The sequence below is a fragment of the Penicillium pulvis genome (assembly GCF_028828015.1).
Source record: "Penicillium pulvis strain IBT 33274 chromosome Unknown contig_12_segment0_segment0, whole genome shotgun sequence".
NCBI lineage: Eukaryota > Fungi > Ascomycota > Eurotiomycetes > Eurotiales > Aspergillaceae > Penicillium > Penicillium pulvis.
The window spans coordinates 4327769-4340604 of NW_026643072.1; the positions used below are offsets into that span (position 1 = coordinate 4327769).

Genomic DNA, 12836 nt, shown 5'->3' on the forward strand with positions numbered 1-12836 from the left:
GTCATCAACGGAGAAAATTGTGTTCTCGCCTTGGTGTTTTTAGGTTAATGATCATGATGTTATGATGTCTGTCAAATTGATGTACTACTATCATAGCCTCTTGGTAGATCTATCTTAGGCATTGCAATGTCTCGAGTTCTCTGATTGGATTATATGACAGTTTCTGTTTCTGTCTGGCCCAGGTGGGTGTCTTGATATTGAATTCAATGTTGCCTAAATCGATGACTTCGAACTCCGAAGATAAGTAGTAATATCTACCTGGGAAGCACTTCATTCTGGCAGCATATTTGACCCGTACTTGGAACCTTGGCATCAGACTTGAATTAGGAATATGTACTACAGCATTAGATATATATGTCGATAAAGAAAATCACAACACAACCAGACCACCGGCTAAGCGAACACAAGAGAAATGTCCATCATGCCAACCAGTATCGGAAACATCACGAAAAAACGCCTGGATATAATAGACACCCCACTTCACCTTCACTCATGAGAACGGATGCCAGTAACAAAAGAAAGGGAATCAAGTAGATGGTAAGAACAAATTGCAGTATGCAGGGAATCAATGCAGAGTCGAGTATAAATGTAATTATGTAGCCGGGGGTACTGTGACAGACACCACTATAGTAGCATGTACAGGAGGGAACAAACAGACTAGCCTAGGTCGGCTGAGGCTGGAGTTGAATCTGGAATGTATGTTGATGTTGATGCTGTGGTGCAGGGCGTGGTGGAACTCTGCCTTGTGTGTGGTGTGTCTGAACGCCTTGAAGCTGGGGCTGGGGGTGTCCGTGCATCGGTTGGGCCTGAACCTGCTGTAAAGGAGGCATCTGCATAAACGCATGCGGGGGCGTAGGTCGCCCTGAATGAATAGGCGACTGTTGATGCATGTGCATATGTGGCATTGACATAGTTTGTCCAGGCTGGTGTGAGAGTTGCTGGGGCATGTGTTGACCTGCCTGGGTCGTCATGTGCTGAGCCTGCTGCTGGAGGTGGTGAGCCTGTGACATTGCTTGTCCTTGCATCGATTGTGCTTGCATTGGTTGACCAGACATGGATTGTGCTTGCATTGATTGTGCTTGCATTGATTGGCCAGACATGGACTGCCCTGTCATAGACTGAACAGGCTGGGGAAGCGAGTGATTCTGTTGGGGTATTTGTTGCTGCTGTTGCATTTGGCCTTGTTGGTGGTATGGAGGTGTTGGACAAAGGCGCTTGCTTGGATCGTCATCTCCCACGAGTGCCGCACGCTTACGAGCCTGGTTCATGTCTGCATTATCTCCCACGTTCGGCTTGTTCTCAGCCTGTGTCGGATTTCCGCCTGCAGCGGCTGCAGCCGCCGCCGCAGCCGCCGCCGCAGCAACATCTGCTTTGCGAGGTCTTCCACGAGGCCGACCTGTGCCAGGTTGTTTAGGCTTGTTTGCCTTGGGCTGGGGAGGTTTTCTTGGCTTCGGTGGTGGTAATGGCTGTCCTGTTGCAGCAGCCCAAGCAATTTGGTCCGCCTTGCGAGGGCGACCACGCTTGCGCTTTAGAGGTAATGGAGTTCCATCGGGACCGATGATAGGAGTAAGCTGGGAAGCTGAACCCACAGCTGAACCAGCGGCCGCGGGCGTCATATTATGATTGAACGATGCTTGTCCGGGCTGTGATGCTCCCGGAATGGGTTGTCCATTTGCTGCGGCTTGGGCAGCAGCAGCAGCCCTAGCTGCCACTTCTTCCTTGCGCGGACGTCCACGTTTACGTTTTGGCGTTGGAGTTGACGGGTCACCGGCAGCTAATTGTACTTGGCCGTTGGGCTGAGCAGGAGTGGCAGTCGGTACAGAAGCGGAAATGGTCTGCTGCATTTGAGCCTGAGTGGATTGAGGCTGAGCAACCAGAGAGTTTCGAGGCTTGGGGGCGGCCTTCTTTTTCGGAGCAGGGCTTTGGTCTTCCATCTTAATAGCCTGGTTCCCCGTTGCCGAAGTTCCAGATGGTACCACGGATTGACGTGGGACATCTGCCGAGGGTTGCGACGGTGGCTGATAGTGCTGGAACTGGGGAGCTTGTTGCGAAGAGGTGAATTGGGGTTGACTTTGCTGGTTGAATTGGACAGGTTGTTGGACGAACCCTTGCGGCTGGTACTGATGGAACGGGGACTGGGCATGCTGCGCAAAGGGAGAGGCTTGTTGCTGATAAGGGTTTTGTACTTGGGTTTGCTGTTGCAACTTTTGTAACCTCTGCTGTTCCAAAAGCTCCTTCTGCTGTTGCTCCAACCGTTGTTTCTCCAAGCGTTGCTGATGCTGTTTTTGCGCCTCTAATCGCTGCTGCTCTAGGCGCTGCTGCTGCTGTTGCTGTTGCTGCTGCTCCAGCCGCTGTTTTTGCTGTTGTTGCTCTAGCCGTTGCTGTTCAAGACGTTGTTGTTGCTGCTGCTGCTGTTCGAGGCGTTTCTGCTGCTCTAGCTTTTGCTGTTCTAGCTGCTTCTGTTGCTCCAGCCTTTGTTGTTGTTGCTGTTGCTGCTCTAATCGTTGCTGTTGCTGCTGCTGTTGCTGCTGCTGTTGCTGCTGCTGTTGCTGCTGCTGTTGCTGCTGTTGTTGTTGTTGCTGCTGCTGAAACTGTTTTTGTTGCTCTATCCGTTGTTGTTGCATTCGTTCCTGATGTTGCTGTTGCTGCTGGTATTGTTGCTGCCTCTGCTGCAACTGCTGATGTGTCTGTTGGGGGGATTGTGGCTGAGACTGAGGCTGTCTCTGCTGGTTGATGGCAAACATGGAGGGACTCGCCATGGATGGGCTAGCCGATGGGTAGCTTTCCCGTTGGTGTACACCCGAATGAGGCAGCCTATTCAAAGACTGTTGTGGTGACGATACTCCCGCAGCGTGCTGATGTGTCATGGCAGTCGGAGGGCTCATCCCAGGACTCATTCCCGGACTCATTCCTGGCTGCGGTCGCAGGTGCGCAATCGGATTGTAGCCCCCCCTCTGAATATTCTGCAAAGCCATAGGATCGGGATTCCGCGACATTAGATCCGGTGAGCCTTGTGGCGCAAAGTGGGCAGGGAATTGTGCCGCAAAACTTGTGGTGGTGGGATACCCCGCTAAAGGTCCTGTCGAAGTCGGAGCCATTTTACGCATGTCCGGGGATTGTGTCGCCGCAAAATTCTGTTGCGGCTGTGCCCGGAAAATCGGCTTGTTGCTTGGGAAAGGACTTCCATGTTGCGGGAGGTTCGGCGCGGCGCCAAGCGACGGTGATGGGATATGCTGACGTTGAGGGGCCAGGGGATGCTGGGCTTGGTTTGAAGGGTGAGTTTGCTGCGCCTGTTGCTGTTGCTGCTGGGAAGGGTGAAAGGGTTGACCCCCGTATCCCATCATCTTCAATGACGTGGGTTCGAATTAGCCGTCAGCGGCAGCGGGATTCGATGGGGGTTTTAGCTTTGGTTTTGATCACGATACATGCGACCACCGCTTGCCAGAGATCGGAAAATACTCGTAACGAACGACCGATATATATAGATAATTCACTCTCGCAGTGGTCGCGTGTTGGAAAATCTCACGAGTTATAGTTGAGACTGTAAGAGTCGCGCCGCGTGTTTTGTTGTTTCGGGCGGGCCGAGATATAAGGCGATAAGGCGCCAAGGCAGCAAGGCCGCAGTTTGCCCCTCCCAAAAAGAGCCTAGCGGGTACGGAGGCCGAGTGCCGCCGGTCAGCGCAAGTTGCAAGAAAATGGCCCAACACACACGAAAGAGTGATTCAGGGGAATGAGGGACCACCAGGGCCAACAGGGCACTCCAGCAGGATCCAAATAGCCCCAGTACACCCTGTTTTGAAGATCAGGGTATATAAAGATCGGGGGGGGAGGCAAAGTGGATGACGGTCTGGGGATCTCGATGAATTACTAGGGAAATAATAATAAAAAAATAAAAAATGGAAAAAATTAAAAAATTAAAAATCATATTTCGAGGATTTCTCTCCACATCACGTGACGGTCACGAGCGGGGAAGTATACACCCAAGGCACCCAACAGTGACTATTTATCGTGTATTCGAAGGAACTATGATTGAACCTTCTTGAAATGCTCCTTGTTTCGTTGATCCTCTAATCTTACAACTCTATATATTTTATGCTGCCTTACCCGCCTCCTTGTCCTCTACAACCCTTAAATCAGCTAAACACGGCGCGAAAAACAACTTGCCCGATATCACCCCACGCAGCGTCCTAATACCCACGACGACCCATAGAAGAACGACACAGAGTGATAATATCTAGGAAACTTACATTAGCAAGCAAATTCAGTGGAGAAATTCAGAAAATTGAACTCACGGTCCCGAGCACTGCAAAAAACTTGGATGGAAGCTCAGTCCCAATTTGGGTTGTACTAGCTGCATACACGCCCAATGGAAAGGTAAATCCCCACCATCCGATATTGAAAGGAAATTTCTTGCAGTGGGCGATCGACGCAGATGCAAAGAAGAGCCAGACTAGCCCAAAAGACCACAAGATCAGGGCAACTAGAAAGCCAAGGGTGTAGAAGGTGGGTCCGGAACCTTCTTCCAGTGCGTGAGTTTTGGGGAAAATGTCTCGAGCGCATTGACCCAACTTCATCATGCTACTAAGATTTAGCTTAAGTTTGACACCATGAAAAGGACATTTCCTACCCATATCCACCTTGTCCCAAAGGGCCCAACGGTAAAAATACACTGACGATAACAGCCTTGGGTGGTAACTTGTGCAAAGTCAAGCGCTGGAGGTAAATGACCATGACCATCAATGCAAGGGGTAGTCCAATACCCCAGAGCACATAACTGACAAGAATAGTCCAGAGTGCGTGTTCCGGGTTGGGGAGTACCTCGGCAACAATGGCACCGGAGGAGGCGGCCACGATGCAGCTTACAATGGGTAGAAGCCAGACGGCTGTCATGGAAGAAAGATGAGTTTCGCTTCCCTGTGCCATCCTATTTCCACGTTAGCGGCTTGTAATACAAGCTTTATCTGCAGGCGATAGTCGTACAGGATGAATGGCAATGACAAAGCTGTCATTACGGAAATCACGGCATCGAAAATCCATAATCCCCAGGCAACGTATCTCGTCCACTCGCCCCATGCAGGTACACAGACGAGAACGATCATATTGATGATTGTGGCGAGACCCATGGGGAAAGTGCCGATAAACATGGACTGAACTGGGTGTGTGATCATTACCATGAAAATATCAGGGTACAATGCGTAGCGAAGGATGCTAATGATGCACCCCAGGGTAAATAAAAGTACATTCAGGGCGAATATCACGACAGAGATCCAATAAACCCATACTGCATTGTAGGGGAGATTATGAAGCAGGATCGAGACGATACCTGTACCCATCGTCACAGCGAACCATCTGCAAGTGAGGTCAGCATTGTCACACAGTAGTGTATCAGATAGCAACGAACGACGGTGTGAAATTACGAACTATCCTTCTCCAGCCCTCATCATGTTTGGAACCAGGCTGATATTGTGTATTCTGGCAATCAGGCATTGTTTGAGACTCTCCAGTGAGAGTAGATGAGTGAGAATGCAGAAACAGACGTTTCTCTTCGATTATTTGAAGAAATACGAAACTCCTCACCCCTGGTTAGAGAACAGTCTTAAAGAGGTGAAAAAAGACTTGCAGAGATTTTGGCATACTTCTCGATAGTCGCCGGAGCTGTCAATCCCCGTATGACTCGACGGTAAATCGGCCGAGATGACGTGATCCACAGTAGCAACTTGGGTCCATTGCTCTCCACATTCAAGGCTGTTTACGGTACACTCCCAGAATAGTTGAACCTCATTGGCCCAACCAGATCTACATCTTTTCTACGTCAATCGCCGATTGGAAAATTTGGTCCCCGGTCTTCGGGCTCTGAAAGGAATGACCAGATTCGACAAAACTAAGTATTTGGAGCTACACATGAGACGAATCAAGCGAGATTTATTGTCAATTCGGAAAGTGTTGCAAACCCCTGTTTAGCTGCAGGGGTCATGTAGTGCCTACGAGTTCCAGTATTTGAGTCACGTCCTCTGGGCATGTATTCTAATGTCGCCGGGGATTTCTTTTTGTCTAAGATACTACTATAGAATATACTCTTATGAGCTTGAAAAGAATGCAATTCCATACTGTGCCGCATGGTGCTAACGACGCAGCCTCAAGAACAAGATACCGAACCCCTGAGCTAAGATGCTAAGATCATCCGGGTTTTCAATGTGACGAGCCCTTGACGATGATTCTATCAAACTGGTTGATATCTTGCCCTTCGAATGCGCCCATGTGGAAAAAGAGTGAAAAACAACAGAAATCAAGAAGAGAATATTCTCAGCTTCATCGCAAGCCCAGCGTACAAGGCTATGTAATATGAGGTTTCGGGGCCACTGACCCAGCCACAGGACAGGCATGATCTAACTGGAGGATCTATATTCGGTCCTCGATGTGTCCATTATGCACATTGGTATGGATATAAACTTTCCGAAGTTCACATTTGGCTGTTTGGCATTCTGAAACCGGACATTATACTATAGTACATCAAAAAACTATACAATGATCATTCCATTCAATAAATTCACTGCTTCAGTCTTTATTCTCACTTTCCGAGTGACCATCTTTATTGGTTCAATCCGAGTGGGTTCTCGGCAGTCTGCTGCTTTCCACCAACACTCTGGACCCCGTTCGATATGCCTTGTCCAGCGCTCTTGGTGGTGTTGCCTAGACCCTCTGTCGCGCCAGAGACGGTCTGTCCAAGTCCCTGTGTGACGCCGCCGACAGTGCTACCAAGGCCACTGACCGCGCCACCTGCGGTGTTGGTGACGCCTCCAACTGTTTTACCGAGGGTATCGCTCAGGCCGCCGAGCAGACCACCGTTGTCTGGACAAAGTAGGAGTGGTCAGTACTTTATGCATGGAATGACTTGGGGTGGCCTGGAAACGTACTGTTTGATTCAGACATGTTTTGATAATTTGATACCGTGCAGTAGATGTGGTAGCCTAGATTGTGAAGGTTGAAAAGTTGCACTATTCGAAAGAACATACTACATCTTAAATATCTTCGGTTAGTGATGATGACGAAAACTTGATCTGAGCCATGATATAATGCGTGCGACTTTCTCAAGCCACACTACTTTATTAGATTAACCACACGCCAACGGCTACCAATCGATCGAATGAGAGCGCATCCACTATGTGCCACCCCCATCAGAACCAGTCAAACTACCTGACGTAAATCTGCTGGGCTCCACATTGAGCTCATAGTCATAGGACATGGCACCTATTGGTAGTGGGGTATTGGATGTCACGCCGATGAGAGCAGCAATTAACTGTCATTGAATCTTTCTATAGATAAAATCTGCGCAGTTGGTTTATGGTGGCTGTTTACTGTTTTGAATGTTTGTGATGACGAACGGATGATGTCATTGTATGTCAACATCGACGGGTTAAGATTTCATCTGACCCAGAATGGCAGCGATCTATTGGCGTGGAATATCTATTTACCACAGAATTCAAGTGAGACTCTATCATTAATAGCTTATGACTCCAAGATCACAGGCTTGCTTTCCCTTGGGACTCATATGGCATCGATACAACCAGAAGCCCCGCTGTGAGAAAGAGGGTTCCACTGACATATACTGGAATGGCAGTCTCCAGATTTGCAAACATGGCGATAATGGGCGACATGATTCCAAACACACGATTGGCAGATGCAGTCAATGCATTGCCAGTACCACGGTCCTTTGTGAGGAAGATTTCCGGTGTATACGCGTAAAGCACAGCATACATCAGACTGCTCATGAAGCTGAACACGCAGTTCCATCCAAGAAGGGCATCAGATGTGGATGCTGTAGTCGATGCCAGAAGAAAGACACCTGTCAGTACAGTCGAGACAGAAAGAGTACCTCTTCGTCCAAATCGTGGGAGTTCAACAAGAAAGCCACCGAATAGGCAGCCCGGGATGCCCATCACAGCGATAATCAATGAGTTACGGTACGTGATATATGTTGATCCGTCGCCGTACGCTGCACCACGCTGGGCAGTGATATAGGGAAGGAAGGCGTTATAGAGAGGGTATCCCAAGCCGATTAGTGCCCAGACGAGGATAATCAATGTTGTTGAATAAGCTCGCTTCGGGCTGTCGAATAGCGCGCGTACATGCTCGAAATTGACCTTCTCCAGTCGCTGACGGACTAGGCTCGTGGCGTGGAAACCCTGTAACTGCTCTTGCTCCCGGTCCAAGATATCCAGGTCCTCACGGGTCAAAGACGATGTTCTCCCATTTCGTCGCGCCACTTCATGTATCACATCCACCGCATCTCCATTCCGTCCCTTCCCCATTAAGTACTTTGGCGACTCATACATAGTGAAAAATATAAAGCGACCGATAAACATGATCATCGCCAAGCCACCCATGGCGATCAGAAAATACCTCCACCCCATGTTATTCGCCTTGGCACACCCCTCCGCCTGAGAACATGTGAGATCACCTAAAAGCGGCCACGCAATAAGTGTTGCCAAAACCTGTGCGAAAGCCCAATCGACCGATAAAACCGTCAATAAATACTGATGCGACCCAGGCAAAAACTCCAAGAAAATAGCAGAGTCCACGGGTAAGTTCCCACCTACACCAACAGACCACAACGCCGCAAAGGTACATGCCGCACCGAAAACCGGTGACCCCGCTGCGATCAAGGCGAACACGGCAGTTACTCCGATGGTGAGGTTAAAAGCCCACGTCCGACCGAAAATATCACATCCGAAACCCCAGAATACGGCGCCGACTAGCAGCCCGATATTTTGGGCAAGAGTTAGGAGGCCCCCCTTGTTGATCTGGAATTCATATGATACTGGTGCGAGAATGAGAGAAGTCACGATCGGCCAGAGGTTATCGCTTGCCCAGCCAAAGCCGATTACAATGAATAATTGCCATTGGTAGCGACCCATGCCAATTTCTTGGATTGCACGGTTGAGGATCTCAGCCTTGGCATTGTAGGTGGTCTTGTCAGACTCATCGGGTGGAGGTATAGGTGTTGGTGATAGTAGAGGCTGAGTCGCTGTTGACTCATGACCTGGTGATTTAGTGTGATCAGACATGGCTGATGTGCGGAAGTTCAGATGGAAGGAGATCCCCTAGGGACATCTCGATATGCATGTCAGCCCCGAATTTCATGAAATCAAACTTGCGCAAAGGGGTTATCATATGCATGGTCTGGTCGACTTTAGTCTGCTGACAATGTTTGTACGATCCTGTAATGACGTGATTACGGGCCGTGTTCCGAGGCCCAGGACTCATGTGTCTTTGCACTCGGAGACAACAGGTCGATCTCCAGTTGCTACGAGATCTACAAATCAAGAATCGCAGTATGTTGAAAAGTTCCAAGTTGTTGTTGATTAACTTTCCACCTTGAATTATGCCGCTCTCACCTGGTTGAGCGGTTGTGGATATCCAATACCAGTAGACTATAACCCTAGGTGTGATTGGCAGATTCATGATCAGGCACTGCCCGGATGAAATATAAGATTTAATCCAATCTAAGCCCGAACGGGATAAACCGAGGTCGCCGAAGCACTAGCCAGAGCGCTGTAGGGGGTAAGACCAGGGTAGAACGAAGTCGGGATAGTAGGAATAGGAATATACGAGTCAGTACCAAACGCAACGGTCAGGTCCGACGCCATGGTAGCAGCAGAGTATCCCGTAGGAGCAACAGTCGCAGTAACAGTGGTAGTGTAGGAGGTGTAGTCATCTCCACTCTTCAAGCAGGAACCCTCGCCGTAAGCGCTCTCACACCAGTACCACTGGTAGTCACCTTCCTCAGTCCACATGGCAAAGTCCTCGATGGTGATATCGGTGCAGGGCGCAGCGTCAGCGCAGCGGACCTTGATAGGTCCGCGCTCAGCACCGTATGCCTCTGTGCCCTTCCAGTTGCTGAAGGTGATGTTGTTGAGTTGAACCCCATCACCGTCTACGGTGCTCATGCTGCTCCAGGCTTGGTCGATGTCGAGGGAGTAGGCGTTTCCGTGACCTGTGCGTGTTAGCTTTCATAGTCTTCTATGTGGGTCACATATCGTACCGATGAAGTTCTCAAGTAGGACGTTGGAAACTGTTCCGCTGCCGCCGTTGCTCTTGATCATGTACATTTGGTTCGAGGACCAGGTGTAGATGTTGCGATAGGTGATATCGGAGATGTTGACATCTGTGGACAAGGAGCCCATGGCACAGCCACCACTCCAGTTGCAGTAGATGCTTTCGACCAAGATGTTTTGGGCAGGGCTCTGGAATCGCGTTAGGTAATGATCCAAGTCTCGCGATTGTATAGTGCTTACCTTGACAGTGATACACTCGTCCTTGTTGGTGACCTCGACCTATGTGAAAGATTAGTGGGGTGGAACAAAATCGGAAAATGGTTGAGGCGCACATCGTGAATCCAGATGTTGGTAGACCAGACATCAATACCATCTAGACCACCTTCGTTTCCACCACGAATGATCATGTTGTAAACCTCGCCATTCTCACAGGTATCCATGGAGAAATGGAATGAAGGAGAGTCGACAAGAATAAGATCGTGAACCGAAAAATCGACAACCTCGTACAGACGCAAGATACGAGGTCCGGAGATGCTGCCCTCGGCATGGAACTCATATCCAAAGCCCTGGAAAGCACCTTGGGAAGTGGAGCTAAGCAACTCAAAGTCGGTGGTATGCTCGATATAGATCATGTTACCCCCATCGGTTCCAGTCCGGTAGAGGGTCCCATCAATATTGATCGCACAGCTGCTACCTCCGCTCAACCTAACCCAGGTGTCGAGAGCGTAGTCACCGGACGGGATGTAAACAACACCACCATCCTTGCACTCGTCCCAAGCCGAGGTGATAGCCGGTCCAATATCGGTCGAGTTGTCAGCAAGGCCACCGTAGTCAAGAACGCTGCAAACCTTGTTGTCGGCCTTGGTAGCGTAAGAGGTTGTAGGGCCCACAGAGCCGGAGAGTTGAGCAGTGACCAGCAATGGCGCCAGGCCGATTGCGAGGAAAGTCGACAGCATGTCGAATAGAAATAAATATACGAAAAAATACAAGAAAAGAAGGGAATGAAAGATGGGAAAGTTTGGAATGAAACGAGGACAAAGCAAGACTAAATATATGCCCCTGAGAACTAGATTCAATTTGGCAAGCGGCGCAGGATATATCCAGAAATGGTTGAGGGATGCATTATTCCGCAACCCTTCCTGAGAATTTTGAGTCGAGCTAAGAATGCTCCAGTCCTGTCTAAGGACGCCCCGAGACATGACAAGGGAATCCATCAATCATGTTCCACATGGTGCCCCGCTAATATGGAAGCCCTTGCAGAGAAGCCATGAAGCTTAGGTTGAGTGCACGTTGGTAGAAAACCCCACAGGAGATTTAATTGAGAAGAAGATTGAAGGGTCAACGAGGGCTCGAAAGCCGTCTCGAATTGAGTGATCGGCGGTTTTAGAGCCTGGGCTGATACAACGGCGCCACACTAGGAGGGTCCGGCTCGGTCAATAGTGTAGACCCTTTTGCGGACCTTAGGCCCATTTTTCTCAAACCTCTTTAAATCCTTGCTCTGCCGTGATGCTCTGCCGTGATGCCATAAATTACCTTTGATGGCTGACTGTATCATGCCAGGACGGTAAATCTGATAAAGTTTTTGCCATGTTTAAATCCAATTTCGAAAGGTGGCCTGCTGTTTATAGGGTGCTTTGATCTTACAATACATGAGCTCCGGTGGCACTGCCGATCTTGTTCGGGAGTTCTTCACGAAATGGTCTCGGATCTCTGGTGGCCTACAGGGATGATCGGGTTATGACCACCCGAGTGACACCTTGCGTCGTGTTGAACCTGCAACATGCACCAATACCCCAGCTTTTGAAGATGGATTCTCCGCACTGATGTCCCACGACGCTGCTAGAAGCCGGGCGCACAGCACCTGCTTTTAAGAAACTGAATATATCTCTAGCTCAAAGACCACGCAATGCTCATGCACTCCCCTTTCAGCCGAGAGGACTGGGACTACAGTTTTCACGCGCCATTGATAGCACATGCGACTAACTTTAATTAGTAATTGCTGACTACACCAGAGACGTGACAAGAAAATTCTCAAAATGATCTGAAATTGTATCTCAAAGCTGAAAAGATCTAGCTAAAGTCTTGGACAGCAAATCGCGAGACCAGAATAAGAACCGAAGCTCAATTCCTCGCCAAACACTTCTTCACGGCCCGACCGATGTCAAATTATCTGCCCTCTGGATACAACCCTCCATCAATCCTGATCTATGGTATTATTGGATCCCCTAGATCATCAGACGCTCGACAGCGGTCTTGATGGTGCGGATCTGGTTGGTCAACTCGGAGGCCTCGTTGGTGGTGATCGAGCAAGCAATCACGGGGCGAGAGACACCAGTGGCACGGCCCAGAGCCATCTTGCTGGGGACGTAGACGTAGGGAACGTTCTTGTCCTCAGCGAGGAGGGGCAAGTGCAAGACGATAGCCAAGGGGGAGGCATCGGCGGCGAGGACGACGATCTCGGAGGTACCGCGGTTCAGGGTCTTGGTGGCCTCGTTGGCACCCTTCTTCAGCTGGCCTGTTCAAAGGTTAGCTTTGCTCTGAAGGTCGAGGAGAGCAATTCTACTCTCAATGGAAGCTGGGAACGTACGGTAGTGGGAAGCCTGCTGAACAAGGTCGAGCAGGGACTGAGTCAGAGACTCATCGGCGATGGGCCAGGCTATAATGAGTTAGCATTGATATTCAAATCAGATGTGGCTTGTCTCGTAACTTACCAGCGTTGGTATCTTCGGCCATTGTTGTAGAGATAAATCAAATCCAAATCTTTCGAGATATGGGCTCACG

The 12836-nt window shown here is 49.5% G+C and overlaps 6 protein-coding genes across 6 annotated transcripts; all 6 read right to left on the minus strand.

Moving 5' to 3' along the window:
- Positions 1-662: 662 nt before the first annotated feature.
- On the minus strand, positions 663-3344 carry N7503_002844 (uncharacterized protein; the record flags this gene model as incomplete). Its single annotated transcript, XM_057062391.1, has 1 exon — positions 663-3344. One exon carries the CDS (start codon positions 3342-3344, stop codon positions 663-665), a length of 2682 nt encoding a protein of 893 aa, XP_056926353.1.
- A 746-nt stretch (positions 3345-4090) lies between these two features.
- Positions 4091-5487, minus strand: N7503_002845 (TDT family transporter; the record flags this gene model as incomplete). The annotated part of the gene is made up of 5 exons (XM_057062392.1): positions 4091-4234; positions 4293-4578; positions 4628-4924; positions 4981-5349; positions 5402-5487. The coding sequence occupies 5 exons, from the start codon at positions 5485-5487 to the stop codon at positions 4091-4093; spliced, it is 1182 nt and encodes a 393-aa protein (XP_056926354.1).
- Positions 5488-6589: 1102 nt separating this feature from the next.
- N7503_002846 (uncharacterized protein) lies at positions 6590-6930 on the minus strand (the record flags this gene model as incomplete). The annotated part of the gene is made up of 2 exons (XM_057062393.1): positions 6590-6849; positions 6915-6930. 2 exons carry the CDS (start codon positions 6928-6930, stop codon positions 6590-6592), a joined length of 276 nt encoding a protein of 91 aa, XP_056926355.1.
- Positions 6931-7520: 590 nt separating this feature from the next.
- On the minus strand, positions 7521-9065 carry N7503_002847 (putative sugar transporter; the record flags this gene model as incomplete). The annotated part of the gene is made up of 1 exon (XM_057062394.1): positions 7521-9065. One exon carries the CDS (start codon positions 9063-9065, stop codon positions 7521-7523), a length of 1545 nt encoding a protein of 514 aa, XP_056926356.1.
- A 438-nt stretch (positions 9066-9503) lies between these two features.
- rhgB (putative extracellular rhamnogalacturonase) lies at positions 9504-11011 on the minus strand (the record flags this gene model as incomplete). Its single annotated transcript, XM_057062395.1, has 4 exons — positions 9504-9994; positions 10043-10244; positions 10296-10334; positions 10388-11011. 4 exons carry the CDS (start codon positions 11009-11011, stop codon positions 9504-9506), a joined length of 1356 nt encoding a protein of 451 aa, XP_056926357.1.
- A 1269-nt stretch (positions 11012-12280) lies between these two features.
- N7503_002849 (SNU13 family protein) lies at positions 12281-12788 on the minus strand (the record flags this gene model as incomplete). Its single annotated transcript, XM_057062396.1, has 3 exons — positions 12281-12570; positions 12643-12711; positions 12767-12788. The coding sequence occupies 3 exons, from the start codon at positions 12786-12788 to the stop codon at positions 12281-12283; spliced, it is 381 nt and encodes a 126-aa protein (XP_056926358.1).
- Positions 12789-12836: the final 48 nt, after the last annotated feature.